Source organism: Cygnus atratus, chromosome 14, assembly GCF_013377495.2.
Source record: "Cygnus atratus isolate AKBS03 ecotype Queensland, Australia chromosome 14, CAtr_DNAZoo_HiC_assembly, whole genome shotgun sequence".
Lineage (NCBI taxonomy): Eukaryota > Metazoa > Chordata > Aves > Anseriformes > Anatidae > Cygnus > Cygnus atratus.
Window position 1 is genome coordinate 11,860,351 of NC_066375.1, and position 25,038 is coordinate 11,885,388.

The window sequence follows — 25,038 nt, forward strand, 5'->3', positions numbered from 1 at the left end:
ATTCCCTCCCTGCCGCTCCAGGGCACGAGCAAAGGGGGTAACCACACACACCCGTGTGGTGTGGAGGGAGGATCCTCCACCACCCGGCATGGCCACCGTGCAGCCTTTGCTGGGGACCCACCACGAACCACGAGGAGCAAAGGGACGGCGAGTGCGTCCGGTGCAACAAGCACACAGAGGCCATGGGTGCCGGCCGCTGCACAGGCAGCACGGCGGGCACGAGGGGGCCACAACTGTTTGAAACAGGGATGGAGAGAAATAACAAAGCTGTAAATCATGACACAAAACATGCATTCATTTTATTCACAAAAACAGCCTGGATCGCTAAAACATTACAAACAGCATTTCAATTTAATGATGTAGAGAGCTGGAGAGACGGGGATTTGAACAGAAGAGAAATATCACTTTTCATAACTGCTTCAGCACAGGTCCTGCAATATTATTTTTATTTTAATTTTAACTTTAGTAAGTTTACAAAAATTACTTCTAGAAGTAAACCATTGCAATTAGGATTTTTTCTGTATGCAGTATTTCTTGTTCTATATTAATAAACTAACAATGACATTTTTTTCTTTTTTTTTTACTCTTTTTTTCCTTTTTCAAAGACCACCATTTTTGTAGCAATTGTTTTCTTCCATCTTTTATACCAAACCTCTTGCTGGTTAAACTTACATACGTGAATGGCTAGGAGAAGGGATACTACATCGCTTTAAACATATTCTCATTTATAAACATGAAGTTGAGGCATTCTAGAAACTATCCACTCTATTGTATGATGGGAAATAATCAAATAAAAAGTATAAATGAGGGTGCAATTAAACAACTGTGCTAAATTACAGTAGTGCTTATTAGTAACTAGATTTTAAAAGGTTACTGTAAATTTACATTCCCTACACAAGTACTGCATCTTTCACACATAAACAACATCAACACCAAAACACAGAAAGAAACTGATTGTCCATACTCTGTCTATTAAGTCTTGGTACTTTACAGATCCATTGTTTTTTTCTTTTAATTATTTTATTTGAAAAGCAGTTAAATGTCTGACTAGGACTCGAAGATGTTAAACAAACGCAAAAAAAAAAATTATAAAAACAGGAATGAAATTTGCGAGAAAATATTTTTGGTTCTAAAGAGACACAGGTGCATCCATTCATTTCAGCCAAAAATCCCTTGCCTGAGACAACACAAGCAAGCAGTGACATTGCACTTGGATGACAGAGCTTTGGGATTCCCGTTCCTACTGAAACCATCTGAACGCGGCTCCTGTAGGAAGCATCACCTTCTGGAAAGGAAGAGAGACAGGGGAGGGAAGAACAGAACAAAGAAGGGACAAGGCGTTAGGCTGGGGCCAGCTCAGCTACCTCCACGCGCAGCGGCTGCTGGGGGCCACCGGTCTGGCTCCCGGGGTGCGGCAGGGCTGCGGGGCATGGGGCAGCAGGTGCCCAACAGCAGCGCCAAGGCCATCAGTGACGGCCACGCAGGCTGGCAGCCCGCACGAGGCACGGCAAAGCCCACCCAGGACAGTGGTCTGCAGCCGTCACGGGCACCTGGCCCTGCCTGGCTGCCACCTGCAGGCCTGAGGCCAGGCCCAGCACCCCCGGCAGGCTCTGCACAGGGGCTCGCACAGGGCCTCCCAGCACCGGGACACCGGCAGCAGCTGAGCTGCTGCAGGGGCAGTGGCAGAGGCCTCCACGCTGGACACCGGCCTGCATGGCCCTCCCCGCAGCACCCACCCAGCCTGGCTCCCCTCCTTCCCAGGCCCCTCCGAGGGTGTGGGGGGGAAGGTCTGGCCAGCCCTTGGCTCCCCAGGGGGCACCTGGAAAAGCCACCCCCCAATTGTCCCCGCACCGCGCAGACACAATGGCATGGCCTCCGGCTTCCCCTCCGGCCGATAGCAAGCACAATGGCTGGGCTGCACTGAGCCGCCACTGCCGTGGCAGGCACAGCCAGCTCGTCCTGTCCCCTTCTGTCCCCTCATGTCCCGTCCCATCCAGTCTCCTGCAGCCTCCCCACCTGTGGTGGGGGCCCTGGCCACCCACCCATGTCAGGGACGGGCAGACAGACAGCAGGCAGAGAAACCAAGCACCCAGCCATATCCTGCAATGCACTGCATCACCTAAATGCCCACCCCAGGCCCGGCTGGCAGAGAGGTGTGTGAGGGCACGGGGAGGGAAACTGAGGCAGGGAGTAAGCTGGCTGGGCTTGCGCAGCACCTGAAGAGGGATACGACGCCCTCGCAGGGAAGCCAAGAGCAGGCTGGGGCTCTGCAGTGGCAGACCCAGGCTCTGGTGGCCAGACTCAGGAGCCACTGAGGACACGCAGGCTTCACCCCGCTCCCCTTCCAAGAACATGAGTGTTTAAGAACCAGCCAGGAGTGACCACCCCTCACCCTCACAGAGCAGCCCTAGCACCACCTCTCAGCATCTCGCTGAATGGGGGAAGAGGGATGAAGATGGCCACTAACATGGTCCAGCCCTGACCAGGCTCAATCCTGCATGGGACAAAGTGCCTGACACCATACAGCACCTCTCTGAAGCCACCTCCAGGAAAGGAAAGAGGAGAGATCTGGCATGGGGAGAAGGCCCCAAAAGAAGTTCTATGCCCCTCTGAGAGGAGGACCTGGTTACACAGAAAGAGGTGGGACATTTCCCACCTCTTTGCTGGATAGAAGTGGGAAGCCAGAGTTTATGGGACCACAGGTGGCCTGCGCAAGGGCCATGATGATCCTCAGTGCCAACAGGCCCCACGCAAGGCCAAGTGATGTTAGCCAGAACACAGCAACATGATCACCAAGAGGATGCGCCTCAGATGGGACAGCAAGCCAAAACCTAGGGCACCCATGAAAGCTTCCTCCTTCAGTTTCTCCACATCCAAATGAGCACGAGATATCAATGGGAAACAACCCGAGGCACTGAACCAAGGCTTGGTGAGGACATCCCTCTTCCCAGCCCATCCTGAACTCACTCTTCCTGGTTAGGAGAAGCTGCAGGGAACCGGTGGGTTTTCTGAAACAGCCCTTCTTGCACAGCCAGAGCACCATGCTGTCCCACCTGTCCAAGCGTCCCACCTGCCTCGCTGGCCCTAGAGTCTCAGCCCGCAGCCACCGCAGCAGGACACCAGTGGCGACTGGTTATTCAGACTTTTTAGACGTGCAGATAAAGCTTAATGGCAGGATAGGGATTTAGCCTGATTTTTATGTTGCCATAAAGGTTTAATTCTATTTTTTTTTACTGCTTGATTTTAGATCAATGTTTAATCACAGCTGCGGCCCCTGCCCGGGCTCTCTGAGGATGCTGCTATCCACACGTGTGGCTGGCAGACTGACACAGCCCGGCAGGGTCACTGCGGGCTGCTCTTCTCCCACTCAGCTCTAGCACAGGCCCCCATGGGGGAGAAAAATGCTTCACAAAAGCCCTATGAATTTTTCAGCCCAACTTCAGCACTGCCACGTGCTGATGCCCAGGCAGGACCAGCAGCCCATGGAGCTGCCCAGCTGGCTCTTCCAGGCAGCGGCATCTCTGTCCCCCCAGAACCACCGCCACCTCCAGACAGGGCTCCAGGGCACTCAGGTGGCAGTGGCTCTGGTGTCTGCCCTGAGGCTGGCCTAAGGCAATGCAGCCACCAACGCTGGATGATGTGGGCCGAGACTGAATGACACAGCTGACCTTGGGACATCAGCCAGGGTCCCAGTGTCCCACTCCCAGCCACACAGGGACACAATCTTGTTCAACCCTACCAAGATCAATGCACAGCACAAGCTGATATCCTGACAGTGGCATTCCAGGAGGATCTGCTCCAAAAGGGAGATGGCAATGCCCCAGGGCAACCTGTGTCTGCTCAAGCATCACCAACTTTCCTCAACCTCGACAATCCTGCACCCAAGAAGGACAGGCCCCAATGCTACAAAATTGAGCAGCTCCAAACTCCCAGCCAGCTGCAGAACGGGAAAATAATCAAGGGGGTGACTGTTTCATGGTCTCCCCGTGCTATTTATCGTCCCCAAACCAGAACTGTGCCGGGAGAAGGAAGCGGCTCCTCTCTGGCTGATGCGAGCTCTGATTCTATTGACCCGCTTTAGGACTCTTCCGAAGAGATGAACTTTTTTTTTTCCTTTCTCCCTTTTTCCAGATCACTGACTCAGCAAATTAGAACAAGAATATAATTTAGCAATACAGCGGTTTTTGAAAGACACAGTCCCTCTCTCCTCATCCCCACCGCCCAAATAGATTTTTTTTCCCCTTCACTATTCATTCAGAGCTGATGCTAATTGAAAACGTAGAACATGGTTAGGGAAACAGTGGGTTATCTCTTTGGGAAGAGCAGTGCACAGGCAATGCCCTCGTGCCAGGACGCACGATCCGGCTGATGTCTGGGTGACTTCTAGCCTTTGCCAGCTTTGTGGGTGCGCTCAGCAGCAGGAGGAGGACGAGGAAGCACAGAGGCACAGCTGACGTCTGGATGTGCTCCCACAGAAATCACACCCAGATTAGGCATGATACATGGGGGAGCCGGCAGACAGGTCTCAGCCCAGCACAGCTGCTTCCCAGCACCCCAAGCCTTCATCCACATTGCACCCACCAGGGGTGACCACGTGCTGTGCCAGCCATGCATGGCCCAGGGTGAATTTGAATCCCATGACTCCAGACACCTGACCATTCCTGTAGTCCCCATGCCAGCAAGGCACCTTCCCTGACCGTTTTAGCAAGGCAGCACCTCAACCCAACAGGGGGGTTCAGCAGCTCTCTTCAAGGGCCAACATCGCTGTGTTGACACAGTGCCTCACCCTGCAGAGCGTGGGCGCAGCATGGGCAGGGGCCTGAGGGGACACTCCACAAGGCACCAAAGCAGGCGCCCGGACCAGGGGCTGCATCCCACAGCACAGCAGCTGCCCCTGGCGCTCACCCACTCCTGGGAATGCATGGACTCAAGGACGCACCTGAGTGAGCCTCACCGGCCTCTGCCCTGGGGAGAACAAACGTCGCCCCAGCACAGACGCAGCAGCCCCACATGCCAAATGTGCCCTAGCCTGCGTCTTGCCCAACACATGTGCTGCAGCCACTTCCCACCCGAAAGCATGGGCGTCCTCGCTCCCTCTTGGAACAAAGAGCATGCTAAATGGCTGGGCTCCTAGTGCACCGCAAACACAGGCTTCACCACCACTACTGCTCACAAGCTCTACCCTGAAAGACACCTCTGCCATCTTTTGAGCCAGTCACCAGGTTAGAAACTGCTCCCTGCCCTGTGGAGAGCTGACACTGTGACCCCTCTACAGATGCTGGCACTGGCTTTCAAGTAGATGCCAACACAAGGGCCACCATCACCCTGAGGTAGGGAGGGAGCCCAGCGGTCACCCCAGTACATAAGGAAGGGCAAGGGCAGGGACAGGGGCACTGGGAAAGCACACAATTCGTGGTGAGAACTGGTAATGGAAAAGAAAAAAAGTAAGAAGTACCAGGTGTTTTATTATCTAGGGCAAGATCCGAACCCAGGAGAGCAGCCCAAGGAAGGGTTAGGGTGCCTGACAGGGGCCGGTTACCTCCAGTGCTGCAGAAGGCTTCTTTTTGAGTTCTTCACATTTTCGGAATTTGCAAATCTGGTGGCCAGTTTTGCGATTCCTACAACTGCTGCACTGCTCGCAGTTTATCCGTCTTCGGCAGGGCGGGCACATGCCACATCTTTTCCGTTTCTTTTTCCCCGAATTGATGGCAGATGCCAATTCATTCTGCATTGGATACTCTGCCAAGCCAGCCATATGGAGCGCGCTCTCTGCCAGAAACACGCCAGCAGGGGTCATAATGAAAAGGCCTGGGTTGATGGGAAAAGCCCCCAGGTAAGGAAAATCAGAGGGGCTGTTCATTGTCTCTGCAGCTGAGACTGCCTCCATATCAGAGATACCAGTCCCATGGTCGCTTGCTAGAGGAATATGCTCCTGTACCACTCTTTTGAGCATTTCTGTCGACTGAGCAAACTGTTGTAGGGCGTTCTGTCCTTCTGAGGAGATTTCTGACACCCTGTCTAATTTGCTCAGCATACTAGAGATGTTTTTGTGCTTTGAGGTAGAATTACTTTTTTCCACAGTTGCTTCGTTGCCATTAGTTAAGGGGTTGCCTTTCTCTGAATGTTCGCTTACCGAGCTGCTGCTACCAAAGGTGGAATAGTGGGAGAGTGGACGGGACTTCTTAAGACTTTTGTTCAAAGGTTCACTTATTATTCCACTTTTGTTCCTCCTTTCGGAGTTGACAGGGGGATGAGAGTCATCTTGATTATTTTTTTCCGTCTCTGGCTTGTTCCCAGTGTCTTGATGGGAGCCCGAATTCGACATGGTGCACGGAGCAGAACAACAAAACCAAACCAAAAAAAAAGCACCCCAAAACCAAAGCAGAAGACCCCCAAAGCCCTTCTTGTAGCACCAGCACACCAGCCACCAGAGAAAGCTTAAACGGGAACGCTCATGAACGGGGCGTATCCTCCAGGGTCGACTGCAAAGGTCTTCAGTACAATTTCAGTGCAAAGACATACTCTGCGGCTCTGATACAAAACATACGGCTCTGGAAGTAGAAAATAAAAGAGAGTTAGTACTGGCAAGAGCAAACAGGCTTTTCAAAGCATCTCTTCCTCCCCCTGCAATGAAAGTCTCAGCGCCACAAACAAAGAAACTCCAGGGAACGGACCTCGGTGGAGATCCGTTCCGCTGCTCTTTAAAAGGGTCGCCATCCAGACAGAAATCGGGGGGCACAAAGGAAGCCCTGGCCCGGCAGCAATGTCACCGCACAGCTTAAGGTCTCTCTGTGCCTGCCGCTCCTCCCCCAGGGACTGAAACCCCAGGGAAGTCACGGGTCTCCTCTCCTGCTCTGCTCCAGCAGCGTGCGGCCCCGCAGCGGAAGGCAGGGCAGGCGCCTACAGGCTGCCCCAACGCAGGAGCCAGAGCTGGCGTACCACGGCTCCCACACCCTCCCTGCAGATGCTGCTCGCCCAGCACAGTTAGGCTGCCCTCCTCATCCTCTTCCTTCACCCTCGGCCCCAGGCCAGCGCTGCGCTCCAGCACTGGACGGGTGACGGGAGCCCCAGGGCAGCCTCAGCATCCACCTCCAAGCCCCTCGCTGCCTGCCTGCCCACCCGCCGGTGCCATGCCCCGGTGTGCTCTGCCCGCACGGCCACCACAGGCACCGCCGCTCCGGCAGAGGTGATGGGAGAGCCCTCTCGGTGCGGTTCCTCCGTGCAGAAGCAACGCCGCAGCCCCTCGGGCGCGTCGGGGGCAGCTGGGCCCAGCGTGGCTGCAAACACTTGTTGTTGTGAAATTCCTCCTCCTCCCCTCCCGAGCACGCACGCATGCACGCACGCACAGGCACCGCCAGAGTAATCAGGCTTTAGAGGAGAAAAGCTCCGGGGCTTAGCGGAGCAGGAACCCACGTCCCCACCCCAGCAACAGCTGGGGGAGGGCAGTGCCGGAGGGGGCCCCTCGCCTGCCACGCTGCCCTGGGGAGGCTGCGCACAGCAGCCCCCACGCAGGCAGCATTCCTACAGCCCCGCTGTCCCGCAGGTCCCACTTGGCTGCAGCCCCTCGCTGTGCAGGGAGATGGCCACGCACGGAAGGCTCTGCTGGGACCCCTGTGCCCAGCCTCCCTCCCTTCGCAGCAGCCTCACGGTGCCTGCACCCTGCTAGAGCCCAGGATGCTTCCTACGGACACAGCCCGGCAGCAGAGCTCTGCGCACTGCCTCACAGCACCGCCGTTAGATGCTGACGGGGGCAAGGTCCCCGTGCCAAATACCACATTACTGGAACAGGAAGAGAGCCCATCTCACCCCGACACAGGAGACAGCTCGCCTGCGGAGAAAAACACCCCCACCCTTGCACTAAAACCGCTTGCTTCAGCTGCTGCGGGATTTAAGATGCAGTGTGGATCGATGCAGGACTCGGGTTCCAGCCTGGAGCTCTCCAATTCACGTGGGAAGGGAGGGCTGCAGCGGCAGGACAGCCTGCCCTTCCGACTGGCGGCCACGTGTGCAGCGCCGTGGCCCAGCCCCGGGCCGGGCAGGGAGAGGTCGGCAGCAAGGCCAGGACGCGGCTCCGTCCGGGCGGCCACGGGGTGCCGGGGAGCAGCGGGCCCCGTCCCCATCCCCGGCTCGCTCCTGCGGCGTTAGGACGGGTCACACCTTAATGACAAAAGCGACTGGTGCTGGGGCCAGAAGGGGAGCGCGGCAGGAAAAGCATCTAACGGGAGGATGTGAGATAAAGCAGCCCGGCGGCGTTATCTCACGCCCGCCTGTGACCGCCTTTCCTGCGGCCCTTCTCCTCTTCCGCCGCTCGGGGCGGCAGCCCTGCTCCCCCTGCGGCGGGCAGCGCCTGCCTCCGGGCAGCTCGCTGGGCAGCTGGCACCGAGCCGCTGCCCAGGTGAAGGAAGGGCCGTGGCCACGTGGGCGCAGATCGGGGGGCAAGCGCCAAGTGTGCAACACCCAGCAGGGCTCAGCCCGTTGCAGCAGGAGCGCCAGCAACGCCAGCACTTGGTGCGGCACCCGATGGGTTGGAGGCTCCCGGGCTCCCCTCGCAGCGGCTGCAGGAGCTCGGTCACTGCTGCCCCTCCATGCTGCGGCCGGCTGGGAGAGCACAAAATGGGCTCGTCCCCTGCCAGCCACCTTGGGGGCCAGAAGAAGCCCCGCCGAGCACAGAGGCCCCACGTGCCTAGGCAGCGATGGGCCGGGGCTGCAGGCTGGCAGCAGCAGGCCCACAGCTCCAACCGGCAGTGCCGCGTGGCTGCACAGGGCCACCCCACTTTGGGCCCTGCCCCGCACACCCAGGCAGCAGCTCACAGCCGGACCCAGCCACTGAGCAGGGATCTGCAGCCCCAGGGCACCGTGCTGGATCAGACCCGGATTTACCAGCCTGCCAAACTCACGCTTCTGTCCTCCCTCCCCATAATCAGATGGAGCCTGAGCTGACTCTGCTATCACTCAGACACTTTCTGGGGCTCTTGGTCGCACTCCCTTCTTTGAAACCCCGCTGCGTGTCGCTGGCCTTGCTGCAGTGCAAGTGGGACAGCAGGATGCCCCTCACCTTCCGCAGCAAGCTGGGGGCTCGCTGCCAGCTGTGGCCCTCCCCATGGGGCCCCCAGCCCCATGCCACAGGACGGCAGGCTGTGGGCACTGAAGCAGGGAGGACACTGGCTGCAGGACGTCGGCCCCAGCTGGAGCTTGCTGCTGCCGCCAAGCCCCCCCGATGCCCGGCTCCCTCCTGGCTGTGCTCCTGGCAGCCCTGCACCTCCACGCCTCTCTCTGCACAGCAGCACGCTGCGGTCTCCGTCTCCATCAGTTATTTCCAAGGGCACATCTTCCCCCGCGGTCGGCCGTAACGGCCAGCCCTCTCCAGCTGGCTGTATCAGGAACCTGCTCTCTGGTCCCACCCCGCTGTGTAAATCAGGTCCCAGCAGCTTGGAGCCCCCCCCAGCCGGGGCTGAGCGAACCCCGCAGCCTCCGCCGACGTGGGCTGCTCACCGCAGAGCCTGCCAGGAGGGGAAGGGCTTTGTGTGCTGCTTGTAAATGGCTTTCCCCAAGGACAGCGAGGACCATGGGACTCCCACCCTCAGAGCAGCTGCAGGCAAGGCATGCGTGGGTCCCGCTGCTCGTTGTCCCCACCGGTCACTTGCAGGACCCACGGGCACCCCCAGAGTGCCCCACAGCAACCCGGGCTGGGAGCGCTGCGCTTTAGGCTCTGCGCCAGCGGGACGAGGCCCCCCACAGCCCCTTCCCCGCTGCCCCTGGGGACAACGACTCCCGGAGCCGCCACCGTGTACCCTCTCCACCCAAGCGCGCTGCCGGCCGTCGCAGCCGGGTGCCCTGGAAAGCACCCAGCTGCCGGAGCAGAGGGGCAGCCGTGCCGAGCCAGCAGCCCCGCCGCCGCACAATCCCGCCATTGTCCCAGCTGCAGCTCTGCGGCCGCCAGCTCCCCGCCATCTGCACCCGCCTGGCGCTGCCTCCAGCTCCCGGGGCCCAGGCCGCGGGGTGCCCGGCTGCGGCGGGCACAGAACAGGGCCCCCCCCCCCCAGCCACCGGGGCCACCCCGTGCCCCCACACGTCTTGGCCGCTCTTCCCCAGCCCCTGCCTAGGTTGCTAATTACTGGGGTGTGGGGGGAAGGAATTAATTATCTTAATCCCGTCTTTATGATTGACCCGAGTGAAGACAGAGACGCCCCCCCCTCTCCGCTCCTGCCCCCCTTTGCGGCCCCCATTCCCTGGAGAAGGCGCCGGGCGGCGTCATCTGGGTCCCTGTCGGAAGGTGCTTAGCTACAGACGCGGCATTAAGCAGCATGTGATGCGCTTGCTCGCCCAGGTCTTTGCACCGCACGGCTTAGGCTGGAGGCGTGCCAGGGTTCAAAGGGACACCAACAAGGTCAGGAGGCCCCAGGCCGGACCCAGTGGCCCCCAGCCCAATGCACAAGGTCCTGGGCAGTCCTGGAGAGGGCTACAGAGACCCGAGCCTACAGAGACCTGAGCACCACCCCTGCGGGATCCCCTGCAGCATGGACTGAGCCTCAGGACGGGTCTGGCAGCCCCCGCCCCAGGGCCCGAGCTGCCGGTGAGCTCCAAGAGAGCTGGAGCCCATGGAGAGGGCTGGGTAGCCCCAGAAACCTGCCTGGAGCTGCTCCTCCGTGGCACTCCCTGCCCCAGCGACCAGGAATGCCAGCCTGGATGCTCCCTGCGTGAGCCAGCAGCGGCTCCTGCCGTCCCAGCCCCAGGCTTTCTCCTGTCCACGGGCTTCACCCAAAAGAACCCAAAACCTCCAGAGCGGCGCACCCCACTGCTCCCCTTCCCTGCCACAGCAGGGCTGCACCCGGGGCTCAGCTCGGTCCGCCCAGCACTACAGGAGTGCCAACAACTCTGAAAAAAGGTGGCAAGAGGAGCTCCCGTGGCCCAGCACCTGCAGAAGCAATCACCAAGCAGTGCGCAAAGCGGCTCCCTGATTGCGGGAGCCGTTTATCGTCAGAGAGGAGCGGGAGAGGCGCTTTGCTTCTTGTAAAAATGACGGACGGTGCTTTCCAGCCCCCCTGCATTATTTCACTGTCCACTGCCCAGCATTACTGGAAAGTAATCAGCTCCTTCAGATGTAAAAACTCTTGTCTTTAAAAATAACTTCTGCTTTCCTTTAATTTTAAATAAATCAATCTCCTCCCATAAGAGCCACTGTTCGTTCAGCCATGCACAGACACGACTGTAAAGGGAGGAAAAAAAGAAGAAAAGCTGAAGCCGAGGTGCTCCCAGGCTCAAGAGACAAAGAGAGAAAATAAAAGTTCAGCTTTTTAAATTCCGGGAGCGCGGCTCCCTCCCCATTGTGCACTGCTTGGTGGGCACTGGGGCCACGCCATTGTCTGGCCGGCAGAGGTGGAGCAGACGGACGACGGAAGGGAAACCAGCGTCTTTTCAGCCTCTAAAAAGGAGGCACTACGTGGCTGTAATTGTGTCCACCGCGGGGTTTTTGTCCCTGCTTCCTCCCCCCTCGCCCCTCCCCGTGCAGTCGAGGCAGCGGCCAGCCACCCAGCACGGCCCCCACCTCCCAGTAAAGCACTGGGACAGACAGACGGGCAGACAGGCAGACAGACAGACCCACCACGTCACTGCCAGCCCTAACCCTTGTTGCTGCCCTGGGCTGGAGGCACCCTCACAGCCCAAATTGCTCGGGGAAGGGGGGGGCGGGGAGGTCAGACGTGACCCCTGCAGCATGGACGATGGGCATGATGCCAGTGGTGGGGGTGTGATGGGTGTCCCAGGGCACCCATGGTGCATCCTGGCCACTTAAAAGCCAAAAACACATGGGGAAACCAAGGTGAACCAAGGTAGGAAGGGAGAAATCAAGCCGCAGTCTCCCAAGGCTAAATGTCCCTGTAGGACATCCATTCAGCAGGAACGTGGGGCCTGTTAACAGGCACTGGGTACCATTAGATAAAGACAAGGACATCCTTCACCTACTCCGTTTGCAAGTCATCATCGCTGTCAACCCAACAGCCCCCAAGCTCTGCTCTTCGCATTCATCCTCCCAAAAACTGGTCCAGCCAGAAGATCAGCTCGTGGATGCGCAAAGAAAGTTACCATCACCCACTTCAGGACATCCAGAGAGGACGCAGAGGCTTGGGGTTTTTTTTCGGCAGCGTTGTAAATGCAAAGCCTCACCCTGGGCACTTGCAGGTGAACTGGCCAGAGGTGTGACAGGTCACCAGATGGGCAAGGAAGGGCTGGTTGTGGCAGCCGCGCTGCTCCTCTCTGCTACCGAGGTGGCACTGGGGGACGCTAAGAAGCCAACTCCTGAATTAAAAAGGCTATGGAAGATTAAATCCAGCATCTGGAAATAGCCCTGAAAGCAGATGGCAAATCATCGTGGTGCTCAGAGTGGCTTCCACCGGCCTCCTCTTTGCAGACAACCGCTCCTGCGGTGCCTCCCAAGAACAGCTCTGGGCACACACGCAGCCGGACCAGCGAGTGCCAGGCGCACCGTGCCACGCTGCCCACGGCTCACGCGCCCACCGGGGACGAGCAGCGGGGCCACGCCGCCTTCCTGTGCGTGCCCAGACCAGCGGGCAGAAAGAAATGCCACCTCCCCAACGGCTCCTGCCTCGCACAGACACACTCGGACCAACAGCAAAGTGCCCTGGCCCTCCTCGGAGAGCACGACTGCTGTGCCGAGCAGACAGATATGCCACCAGCAGCATCGCCACCTCTGTGCCGGAGGGGAAATGGGAGAGCCAACCTCGTGCTGCCAGCAGCACCCCGATCTCCTCCCAGCCGCGGTCCAGGCAGCTGCTGGCCCCACGCTTTCAAGGGACCCGACCTGCCCTGGTGCTCGGCCACCACCACGGCGACCAGCCACTGCCTGGGCCCACGCGGGCCCTTGGGCTGTCCCACGCCACCCAGCTGGGAAACGTGGCTCCGTCCTGCCTTTGAGGGGTGGTAGTTACGGATTAAGGAGTCTTAAATGTCAGACGACCAGGCGCTCCCTCGAAATCCACTTATCTCCGCTGCCACTTGGAAGGGCCAGAGCAGGGCGGTTATGGAGATAACGCGATTTGAAACGTCCATCCGAGTGTTTCAGGGCTCCATTTGCCCTGTGGACAACTCCAGGCGCCTCCTCCCCCTCCTCTGCTCACACAGCTGCTGCCCGGGGACCCAGGCGAAGGAGAGCCCAGCCACAGCCAGCCCCTGCAGCCCGGGGACAATGGGGGGCTTGGCAGCGTCACCTCCCCCGGTGCTCTCCCTGCACGGCTCAGCCCCCCCCCCCCCCCTCACCCCCCCCCCCCCGTGCCAAAGCTGCGCCATTCGCTGCCCAAATCTGAAAACGACTGTAACTAAAACCTACCAGATTGAGACTCGGGAAGCACCCCCCCCCCCCCCCGCCTCCCCCACCTCCCTCCAAATGGGATTGAACAGATCTGTGTTTGCAGGAGCCGATCTCACAGCCAAGCAGCATCTGACATTCACGCGCCGTGGCACGGCTCCGCTGGGGAGCGCTTCCATGCTCGCCCACTCCCGGCCCGGCGTCAGCTCCCCAGCACCGTCCCACGCCCAGGGCCGGAGGAGGAGGAGGCACGACACAAAACGGGTGCTGAAGAGCAAGCGCTTTAGCAAACCCATGAAATCCCAGATAATAACATGAGGTGCTGTCCTCTCCAGACAGCCAGCAAGCCAGCACGCAGTCTGTGGGACGAGGAGACATTGGTCCACCTTGGAAATGAGACGTGGTCCCAGCCCACCAGAACCGCCCTGCAAATCCCCCAGACCTTCTTGGAGGGAAACCTCCAGCACGAAGGGTGCAGCTGAGCCCCCTCAGTGCCTCCCCTTCACGCTGCCAAGGGAGGTGACCGACACTATTTCAGGGCTGCGATGCTCAGGGGACCAGGCTGACCAACCCCATGGGGAGGGCACTGGGGACGTTTGCTGCCCGCCAGGCAGTCCCATCCCAGCAGCCAGGGGACACCGAGCCCATGGCTGCAGCATCCCAGGAACACGGCACCGCTACCCGAGCACTGCCCTACCCCAGAGGGTCAGAGCAAAACTGAGAGTGTCTCAAAGGAAAGGACCTGAACCCCTCCAAGTGGGAGGGGATATAAGAGGGAACCAAAAGAGGTTTTGGCAGAGACATGCCGCTTTCCCTTGAGCCAAAAAAGCTGCAGGGAGCCCTCCCACCGAGCCGCCCCGCCACAGCCCTGGGCACCCCGGCAGGAGCACTGAGTGCCGCAGAGGGACCCCAGACAGCCTTCGCCCGAGGAGACCCCCCCAGCCCTCCAGAGCTATGAGACTGAAGACGTGTGAATCACCACAGTTAACAGATGGGCCGATTAAAGCATAAATTACTTGGGGTATAACTGATAACCAGGTCACAGAGAGACTGATCAGCATCAGCAAAGCTTCTAGAAGTTAATTAAAAACAAAGTTGTAGGCACGGCAGCATGGGAGTATTTGTTGATGAAGAGCCCCAAATCCATCAGTGCCACGTCCAAGAGCAGTCCCAGCACCAAGGCCCCTCTTTCTCCCAGCTCTCTCAACACCACGTCCCTCCAGAACCCCGTAGGTTCCGGAGGCAACGCGATGGCAGAGCACACCCCGAGGGGATGCTCAGGACCCCCCACGGGCAGCAGGGCGAGGGGCCTGCTCGGCCCACGTGCCCCAGGAGCTGCGTCACCACCCCATCGGGTCAGGGAGCCAGAAGCGCACCCCGCAGCAGGCACGCGTGTGACAGCACTGGGGCCAGCTCAGCAGATCTGCTTTTTGTCCTCAGTGCGTGGCAGAAACTTCACGGCTCTCGGTGATGAGCCCGGTGGCTCAGGGGCTGGCGGGGCAGGGCCGCAGCCTCTGTGACCACGCCGCAGGAATGTCCAAGCACAGGGATCAACCCTGAAGGAGATGCGGAAGAAGGGGTGCAGTGAGGATGTGGACCAGCCGGTCAGCCCTCTGCCGGCTGAAGATGTGGGCACTGGAGAGGACCTGGTAGCATCTCAGCCTCCCACAACACCAAAAACACCCCCGAGGGCTAGGCTGCTGCGCTGACAGCAGTAATGTGCAAATCAGCCCAGGGCCCTCAGAGCGCCTGCACCCAAAGAGGGCCCTCATCCAGCATGCATGGGCTGCTGCTGAAGGAGTCATTTTAACACCAGGAAGGTGGCTGTGCCATCAGGAAGCAGCCGGGGTCCACAAATGGCAGCTATTGACAGATGTCTAATAGGACGCAGAATAATCCCATCTTCCTCTGGGAGGATTCGGGTCGCCCTTGCCCTCACTGGGGGCTTATCCATTGTCTGGATCTGCTTGTGGTTGTTATTTTTGGTCAGCACCATGTTTTACTTGGCCATGCCTGCATAAGAAAAATAGGAAGAAGAAGAGGGAGAAAAGGAGGAAGGCTGGATGGCCAGGGCTGGGGGTGGGCAAGGCACTGCTCTGTACCACGGCAGAGAGCCCCCAGCACCCCGCAGCCGGGCGGCACGGGCTGGTCTCCTCCCAGCCCTGTGGCCACTTTGGGCACAACCCCAGCTCAATGCAGGAGCTGCCCCGTGCCTCCAGAGCCCCAAGGGACTGGTGAGGAGCGGTCCTCAGTGCAGGAGCTCTGGACCCACAGCTCCACCCAGGTGGGAACAAACCCCAGACCTGCCTCATCCCCCAGCCTTGGACCCCATCCTGTGCTCCCCGGGCAGCAGCCAAGCCCCACTGGTGCATCTGGGGCTCCCCAAAGGTTTGGGCTTCCCAGCACCACCGGACACCGCTCTCAGCACAGACACTGGCCAGGATCTGCACCCAGCACCCCCCCAGATGAACATAACGGGGGGTCAGGGCAGAAAAGGGGGCGAGGGGAGTCCAGGAGCTCCCAGGGCAGAGGAATTAAAGTTGTGCACCAAGACTTTGTGCTTCTCACCACCTACCCAGCCACCCCCGGCAGTGACACGCAGCGCGTCCCCACTCGCCAGGAAGGCACGGCGCTCCGGTCCTTTGTGCGTCGGGCTTGCTTTCTAACGCCACACGTTCTGCCTGCAAAGCACTAAGACAATGAAAGGCTCCCTCCCTGCTCAGCGGGCTCTCACTCCTCCCGCCCCGCTTCCTGCAAGAGATCGAGGGCACGCTGCACAAAACCGACTCTCCCGAGCCTTCCCTGTGCTCAGTGCCACTTGTCATTCAAGCAACCCCGTGGCCTTTAAGCTGCCAAGGTACCAGAGCTGCTCCGGAATCGGAGTTAGCTCAGCTTCTGCCCTGGAGCAAGGAATCTGAAACACTGCCACTGGAAACGAAACAGAGCATCCATCATTTTTCTTGCCAGGAATATATCCAGCCCAAAAAGAAATACTGCCTGCTAAACAGCCAGCAACAAAAGCCCTCGATTTCACCAGCAAAGCAAAGCCCAGCATCTCGCCTATCGGTCATTTCCACGCAGGTCCTGATTGTCTGCTTAGTGGCAGAATTAAAAATCACCCAAAACAAAAGGAACAGAGAAGCTGGGCTAGGGCCGGAGGGGCCGGGGCTGCAGGAGGACTGGGAGGAGGGCGGCGGCACAGCGCTGGGTCAGGATGGCTGGCGGGGACCCGTGGGCCCCACCCAGGATGCTACGACAAAAACTCAGCGGCTGGGAAAAAAGGACGCAGGTGTCAGAGCCAGGGTTGGAAGGGCTGAGCTGCCTCCCTGCGCCACACAGACAGCCAATGAGCCAAGCACGGCCGCTGCCTCCTGAGGGCCCCGCTGCAGGGGGGCTGCCCGCAGAAAGCCCCCGTGCCCGCTGCCCAGGAGCCAAGGAGCCACCCCCTGCCCAGCAGGTCGTCACCCGGCATTCCCCGTCCCCTCCCCAGGAAAGGGAGCCGCACATTCCCAGCCAGGCCCAGCCCCCAGCACAGGCACGCCAACCTAAATATCTGCAAGAGGCTCTCCCCTCCATGGGAACAGCCGCTATACACAGAGTTCACATGCCCCAGCAATGCCTGATTAAACTCCCAAACTCCAAGGGAATACCCCTGAGGCTGTCTGAAGATAAGCTAGAAACTAGACCGCTCTCAGGAAACACAAGAACTGGGAAAGAGCAATCACATTTTTTTTTAAATCTACAATAATACAGATCAAACCCCGGCGCCCCCGGTCGGGCACCAAATGATCGCTCAAGCCCAGGAGCTCCCACACCGCTGTGCGCGCTCGCAGGGCTCCCCGGCGCCGCACAACATCTTGCTGGAGCTGGGGGTGATGGAAGCTGGAGACCCTGGGTCAAGGCACCTCAAGACAACACTGCCTGACCCAAGCAGCCGCCGTGTCCTCATGCCACCAGCCTGGCCGCACGCATCGGGGAGTCTGGGGCCCAGAAAGGCGAGGAGGACAGACCTGGGTTCTGAAGATGCAGAAGATCCTGCCACCTGTCAGGATGCGAAATGCCCGCGCAGAAACCTCCAGACCCAGCCCACCGCTGCTGTGGGACCAGCACAAGCACCCAGCACTGCAGGAGCACGGGACAAGAGGGACGCTTGTGCCAGCACCTCATGGCCAGGAGCTTGTCCCTGCTGGTGGCCACGGCCACCGTTCATCCCCATACCCCAAGCTTCTCGTCTTCTGCTCCACTGGGACAAGCAGGAGGACGCTGCCATTAACGGCAAGGGAACGCCACTGCACAAGGCCAGCAGGGAGCAGCGGGTGGGGACGCCTGCTCCTCGCACCTCTGGAGCCGTGATGCTCTGCAGGTGCTTGGTCATTGCCGTTTGCTGTGGGAAACTGCAGGCACCGTTTCCACAGGTCCGCTCAGGTCTCCCATGACCCTTGCCGCACCTCTCCTCCCCTTTGGCGGTGGCATAGTCACAGTCCCAGACCCTCCAGCCCCAAAGCTGTCTCACTGTAGGCTCGGGGTCAGTGAGAACAGGGCAGTACAGCGTCCGACACCACAGGCGAGCTGGAGCACCACAGGAGAAGCAGCAAGGAGACGCTGCCCAGGGGAGGTCACCCAGGACCCTCCTCCCTCCATACCTGGTGCAGATGGAGCACCCAGCCCCTCGTCCCTTGGGGAGCAGAGCCACAGAGGTTTTGCACTATGGCCACGAGCAGTGACACTCAGCGCTCGGAGACGCCAGGGCTCGAGCGAGAACAGCCAGCTCCTGGCAGCCCTCAGCTGGGCTCTGGGAGCAGCAGGGGAAAGACGCGGCGGCAGAAGTGGGGGCATCGCTGTTGTGACACTGGTTCCAGCAGCGACTGTCTGTGATGTCACGAGCGAAATTCTGCCATCAGCCCACAGAGAGGGAGACTCGGGCCACGCAGAGCCCCTGGCCACAACCACCCTCCCTCTGTCCCTCCACCCATCCCTCTGTTCTTCCATCCCCACACAGCACCAGGACCATGGAGGGAATCCTGCACCGATGCCACGCCATGTTCTGCATGGACACCGAGCCCCATGCCTGGCTCTCTGCTGGAGAGAATGTCTACCAGCTCTCCTGGTTCCTGATGCTTCCTCAACCCAAGGGGAAGGACTTCTTCCTTCTCTGTACCTTACCAGAACAGCATAGAAAAACAGCAGTCCTAGGCAAGAGGATGGAAGAACTGTCAGGAAAACAGTTCCCAGAGAAGGGCTGGACACAGGGTGGTGCCTCCGGGGTACGGCGGCACAGCGGGGAGAGCTCCGGTGTCCTTTGATCAGATGACAAGTTTGGTGACAGAAAGCCACTGGATCACTACAAAGCACACAGACTTCCACTGGGGTCTTGCACGCAGCCACGGGACAGTGTTACTACATCAGCAGCACTGCCTCACCAAAAAAGCACAGGTGGGATGGGTTATGAAGCAGCAGATCCCAGAAACCAGCCACAACTGCCCGAGAGCGGAGCTGGAAAGGAGTGAGGGGCCACCACCGCCACCAGGCATGGCACAAGCCGGGACAAGGCAGCGAAGGGGCTGCAGGATGCCCAGCACGGAGCCGAGGGGCTTGTTCTGCAGGCAGCACCACGAAGAGCAGCCGGGGAACAAGCTGGCTCACATGGTGGTGCAAAACGGATGAAGACAGAAGAGCCATGCCTTCAGCATGATGGAACCACCGTACGGTAAGAGGTGGGAAGGGCGTGCTGCAGTTACCTGATCGAACAGATGTGACTTGAGGAGACAACTGTGTGAGCACCCTTCTGGAGAGAGAGCACCAGGCCCTGAACAGCTCTTCATGTGAAGGAGAGAGGCCTGGCAAAGCTGGAAGCTGAGGCCTGACAAACACAAAGGCACAGGGCAGGGGTTTCTAACAGCACGGGCAATCCACCCTCTGAACACATTCTCAAGGATGCCAGGGCTCCAGCCCCAGAGCAGAGGCCTTGCTAGGACAGGAGCTCCAGGCACCATCGCTGCCTGTGCCCATGCTCAGCATCTCAGGACCTTCACCCACGTACAGAGGCACTCAGGCAGGCTGTTGGTCCTCCTCGGCCCTAAGCTCCAAGGGTTTGCAACTAAAACTAGAGTTAGGCATAAATGTTTCTACCCTTTCTCACTTCCCCAATGGCTGAGGAGCACAGTGGTGGCTGGATGCGTTTGCCACCATCAGTGCCTGCTGCACTGCTGCCTACCCCTGCCCCAACCATCCCTGGATGGGTTCAGAGCCCCCAGCTCCTTCCCAGGGAGCTGCCTGTCCAGCTGATGACCCCTGCAAGAGAATCATCCTCCTTCACCCATGGAGAGGGGATGAAACCCAATGCCCACATGCCTGTCTCCAGATGGGTCCTGTCGCAGTGCAAGGCCTGGAGAAGGGAGAAGGGGGCCTCCGGAGCATGGGCCACAGCCCCAGGAGCAGGGCTCAGCCCCACAGGGCTCCATCCAGGAGCAGCTGAGGGCACTGATGCAATGGGATGCTGCTCCCCACCAGCCTCTCTGGCCAGGCTGTGGCTCTGCTGGCCATCTCCATGCTACCCTAGCCCTAGGAGACGTGTGAGCTCTTCCTCCCATGTCACCTACAGACAAGGTGAGAGAGCTGGGGAGGAAGGCACAGGGAAAGGAGCCTGCCACGCGGCCTGCATGGAGGCTGGGCACAGCTCCCGGCCAGACAGGGCAGGCAGCGCCTTCCTTCCCCTCCTGCTGTCCTCTAGCAAGGGGATGGCCCACGAGAGGCACCAGAAGGGCTCAGAGAAGAGAGCAGTGCCCACAGAGAGCCAGGAGCAAGGCAAGGAGCAGCAGGGTCCAAGCAGAGCCCCGGGCAGACCGACCTGCAAAGAGGACAAAGCACCAGCACCGCTGGTTGGTGACGGCCGGGGGTGCCGCAGGGGGTCACAGGAAGGAGCCTGGCTCCTGCCAAGCTGCTGCCGTCCCCACCACCTGCTCCTGCTGTCCGCAGTCACCCCCGTCCCACAAGCATCGGGAGCACTGGGGGAATTCAGTCTTGAGCCTGGGGAGTGGGGGGAATGGGCAAAACAAAACCCACCGCCACAGGCAGGGTGGGCCACCGGCGCTTTGGGAAGTGCCTGGGATGACCCCATCAGTCTTCTGGTGGGCTGCTGGCAAACCCGAGACATGATTAAGGGAAAGTTTGTGAAGAACACTGTACAAGCAAAACAGCAGAAGGCACATTTCCATTCACAAAGGCTCATCCTAATTTTTTTCCTCTTTTGTTTGTTTTTGACGTGTCCGACATCTGGCACATCCAGGTTAAGGGTAGAAAACAGCCCCCATGAGGCCCAGTGGCCCCCCTCACTGGGCAGGGCCCTCTCCTCCTGCTTCACCCCCTGGCACGGCCACCCAGCTGCCCGGGCCCCATGCACCCTCCCGGCACCTTTCCTCCACGTGGCACAAGCCCAGGAGGGGGAAGACCCTCCCTCAGGACGTGCAGTGAAAGAGGCACTGGGAAAACCACGGGCGGTGCTGCCTGGGGGCAAGCCCACCCCCACCGCCTCCCCAGGGACCTGAGCTGCAGCCCCTGACCACCGGCCTCGTGCTGGGAGCCGGGGCCGCCGGCACCACGCGCACAGCACCATCCCCGCACAGCACCATCCCCGCGCCCCCGCGGCGGGCGGCCCCGCCGCAGCTCGAGCGGTTTACGTTGGACTAGTGCAAGTCCCCGCTGCGAGACCCCCGAGGCGTAAGGCTCGCTGAGCTCTTAATGGGCTTACAGAGCTGCTCCGACCCAAGCAGCTCCCCCAGCACAGGGGCTGGGGGCCTTAAAGGCGCCACCAGACAGGCCCCATGGCACCGCCGGCACGAGCCAGCCCCAGCGCAGCGCGGGCCATGCCAACGGCTGACAGCCCAGAGCATTCGGCGTGCCCCGAGCCCCCCAAACCTGTGTCCCAGCCCTGAGCGCTCCCACGCAGCACTCAGCCTCGAGGACAAAGAGGGATGTGTCTCCCCCCACCAGCTGCCTCGGCGCTAATCCCCCCCCACCAGGGGCCCCCAGGGATGCCACCAGCCCCCAGGGACGCCCGACTCCTGCTCCGCAGAGCAGCCGGGGAGCTGCACCCTGCATGCCGCTGGCCTTGTCCCTGCTGTCCCCGTCCCTCAGTCTGGCCCTGCTGACCCCAGGCGCGGTCACACGGAGTGAGAAGGGACCCGGATCCAGTGCCACAGGTGCCCTCGGTGCCATGCCGGGCACAAAGGGGACCCCAGGCTCAGCACCACTCACTGCCCCCCTGTGCCTTGGCCACCAGCACCCCCAGGGCACCTGTGGCAAGCGGAGGGAGGGACAGGGGTGATGGGTGCCGCGGCGAGATGGAGGAAAGGAACAGCCCAGGTAAAGGGCAGGACGTAGGTGAGATGGTGGCAGAGGGCAGGGGACAGGCTCCTGCCCTCACCAGCACCCACCTGAGCCCCGTGCCCGCACCCTGCACGCTGTCCCCACGCTGGCACCCTGTGCCTGTGCCCCAGACCTCACAGCTCCCCCTTCCCCAATGCAGGGGCTGGGGGCTTGGCCCCCCTCTGAAATTCCAACTGGAGGAGACAGGAGCGTGCAGCATCACGCCCCATCCCAGCAGCGCTGCCTTGCAAAATCATTGTTTCACGTTTGCGTGGAACACGCAGGACCTAGGAAGAAGCGGCCAGCAGGAATGGAACTGGGGCAGTCCAGGGGAAGCCCTGCTCTAAACCAGCAAAACCATCCCCAAATCCACCGACCTGCTCTTCAAACACAGCTCCGTGCCATCCTGCTGCTCTCCGTAAGAGTGACAGCTCTGCCTTTATGCTTTAACATATTTCGGGGGCTTGGACTCCATCATGTAGATTTGTGCCTTTGGGTATTTTCAGAGGGGAAATATTTTTTAAAAAAGGAAAAAAAAATGGGCACACAACTGAGCTCCTGTGATTTCCATATCAGCTGCTGTACATGCACACGGCATGGAAAAATCCTTAGGAAATTTCTGTTAAAAAAAAAAAAAAAGGAAAACCCACACAACATTGAGCTCGCTGGACACAGCATGCCAGGAGGGGCTGACAGAGCTGTTACGGTCTATTGGGCCAATAATCCACAAACTAAGACGGATTTATTGTACATGGCAGATCGTAACAGCTCCAAAGAAACCATCACTGTCTCCTGTGCTTAAAATTCACTTTCTTTTGAAAAAAGGGCCAAAATATGGCTTTACAAGATAAGATGCGTGGTTGTACCATTCTGTGACAGACAGAAGCCTGTGCAAACACATATATGTTTTTATATATATATATATAAATAAATAAAATATCTGCTCTTCCAAAGCAAGCACTGCTGCGTTACTGGGCTTGGCGCGCTGCTGTTACCACTGGATTACGAGGCTAGGTTTCACCTCTGCGAGCAAGCTGGATTTGCAGGGGCATTGTTTCCACCACAATATTACCACCGAACACATGGGAAGATAAAAACAGCACGTTAAATCCAGATCGGGCCCTGCAGAAATCTGGCTGGGCTTGCTGGGACGGGGGAGCAGGTGCGGGGTGCAGGCTGGGGTCCCCCTTGGGAAGAGGAGGGCACAAGCCCCCAGAAGTGAGGTCTGCATCAGCACCGCGTGTGGGGAGCGCTTCCCGTTGGCACTGCTGGCACACCACCAGGCCAGCAAGCACAGGATGAGGGGTATTTAAGAAATAACGCAAATAATTAACACCGGAGCCTGTGCCATCCTCTGCAGCTTTGCTTCTGGGCACCTACGTGGGGACAGGAGCCCTCCGGAGGAGCCCAAGCCGGTGCGGAGGAGTGGGGTGAGACCAAGCCTGCAGTAATTGCGGCGTCTGTTCAAATCACTCCAACGCTGGAAATCACGCTGGGCCTGGATGAAAGCTTACAGTGCGGATGATCATATCAGACTGGGATAAAAGAGGATAAGCTAACAGGTTTAGTGCACAGCTTGTCTGAGTTGGTGCTGCCGCAGAGGGAGGAGAGGAGACTCCCGCTGACCCTGGGGGTCCCAGCGCCAACGATCCCCTCACCAGGGTCCCGGCAGCACCGGAGCCAGCGTCCCTTGGTGGGAGACGCGTGGAAAAGCGACAGGGCACCCTGCTCTGTGCGTGGTGCTTGGGCAACGGGCCGGGGCGATGCTGTGCGCTCTCCCGGTGGGGCAGCGCACTCGCCGTGCTGGCCAGCCCCAGCCACCAAACCCTGGCAGGGGCACAAGACCCCGGCAACGCAAGAACCACAGAGGATTCCCCGAGCCCCCTGGGCACGAGCAGGCAGGGGCCACGGTGGCAGTAGCTGAAGCTTTCGGCTGCGCTCAGCGCTCCAAGCAGCACCGTTGTGGGGATGCCCACCAGCTCCCTGCGGCCACTCCGCCAGCCCGGCGGGCAAGGATGGGGCAGGGGGGTCGTGGCGAGCACCGGGACGGGGACACGGCCCCGCAGGCAGGGCTCACTGGCCACTGGGTCAGGGTGAGGGAAAGCGAGGGGCTTGGACTGGCCTCCAGCTCCGCAGAGGGAGTTTAGCCGAGTAATTAGAGCAGGAGGCTGTGAGTCAGCAAACGATGCGTAACCTCGCCGATGTTGACAATGAGGCAAAAGATGGCAGTTTCGACTGAGAGCTCCTGATGAAAGGGTGTATTTATATATGCAAGAATCAGAAACTCTGAACAATTGCATGGCTGGTGACCCGCTCTGCAAAACACGCTACTTTACAATGACTGTCCAGCTGCCAAATATTTGACGGCTTTAAAAATAATTGGAAATAGAGACGTGTTTGCAGCCTAAACCTAAAGGAACAAGGTAGCGGGAGGAGGGACCAGGCTGGTTTCAAAAAAATAACGACAGACGGGGGAGAAGACACCCGCCAGCCTCTTCTCCGGCATCCAAGGCCGCGGTGAGCTGGTTAACTCTCGGTTCCACGGCTGACCTTGACAAACGCCGTGCTTCAGATGCCCTAGAGAGAAGAGCCGACCATCGCAGAGATCCTCCCCGCACAACTGCCATGCTCCTGGATTTATACTGAGGGCGAGTGCTGGCCTGGAAGCAAATCCCGGCTCCAGCCACAGGCTCACTCCCTCCCAAGGGCTGCAGTCGGAGGCAGTGCGAGCGCAGGTAGGGAACGCTCCTCCCCCACGGTGCAGCAGCCCTGACGAGGAGAGTTTAATTAACCCTGGAAAGCAATCGTTAACCATCCAGCCCGGGTAATCGATGTGGAAGGGGCAGCTCGCTTCGGAGGGACCATCTGCTTTGGGGAGGGAGGGCTTGCTGCCCACCTGCCCCGTGCCGTCTCCCCGCGCGAGCTGCGCTGCCTGCTGCTGCTGGCCGGCAGCGGGGCGCAGGGTGGGCACGGAGCGGGGCCGAGCCCCCGGGGCCTCGCCACGCTCAGCACCCACCGAGCTCCCCCAGCCGTGGCAGAGCTGCGTGCAAGCGGGGAGCGCGCGAGCCAGCTTCCCGCTGCGGGCTGCAGCCCCAGGCACCAGCCCCTGCGCGCTCGCCCCCTCTCCTCTCTAATCTCTCTTCCCGTAAAGCCCCAGGTCTCCGAGCCACGTGATTTCCTATGAGTCGCAGCCCTTGTTCCAAATACCACCTCTCCCTGGCTGGAGCACAGCCCCACAGCACGAGCCCCAGCCTAGGCACAGCCCCACCGCTGCCCATGCCCCACGCCGGCACCAGCACCCGCACGCCGGGGATGCGGCTGCTGCTTGGGCCGAAGCGGGAGCGTGCCGGGAA

At 59.7% G+C, this 25,038-nt stretch overlaps 1 protein-coding gene across 5 annotated transcripts in view; it reads right to left on the minus strand.

The window, feature by feature from the left end:
• Positions 1-274: 274 nt before the first annotated feature.
• The window catches only part of CXXC5 (CXXC finger protein 5), a 39,191-nt gene continuing 14,427 nt past the window's right edge, over positions 275-25,038 (minus strand). The window contains exons 1-3 of one of the 5 annotated variants that reach the window (XM_035559760.1): positions 7,807-8,182; positions 5,540-6,551; positions 275-1,285 (exon numbers count right to left, since the gene is read on the minus strand). In XM_035559760.1, coding sequence (XP_035415653.1) covers positions 1,241-1,285; positions 5,540-6,325 — 831 coding nt within the window. In that variant the 5' untranslated portion in view covers positions 6,326-6,551; positions 7,807-8,182 and the 3' untranslated portion in view covers positions 275-1,240. Of the gene's footprint in view, positions 1,286-5,539; positions 6,552-6,674; positions 8,183-25,038 lie in introns of those variants that run through there. The other 4 variants (XM_035559763.1, XM_035559761.2, XM_035559759.1 and 1 more) reach the window with 4 other exon arrangements.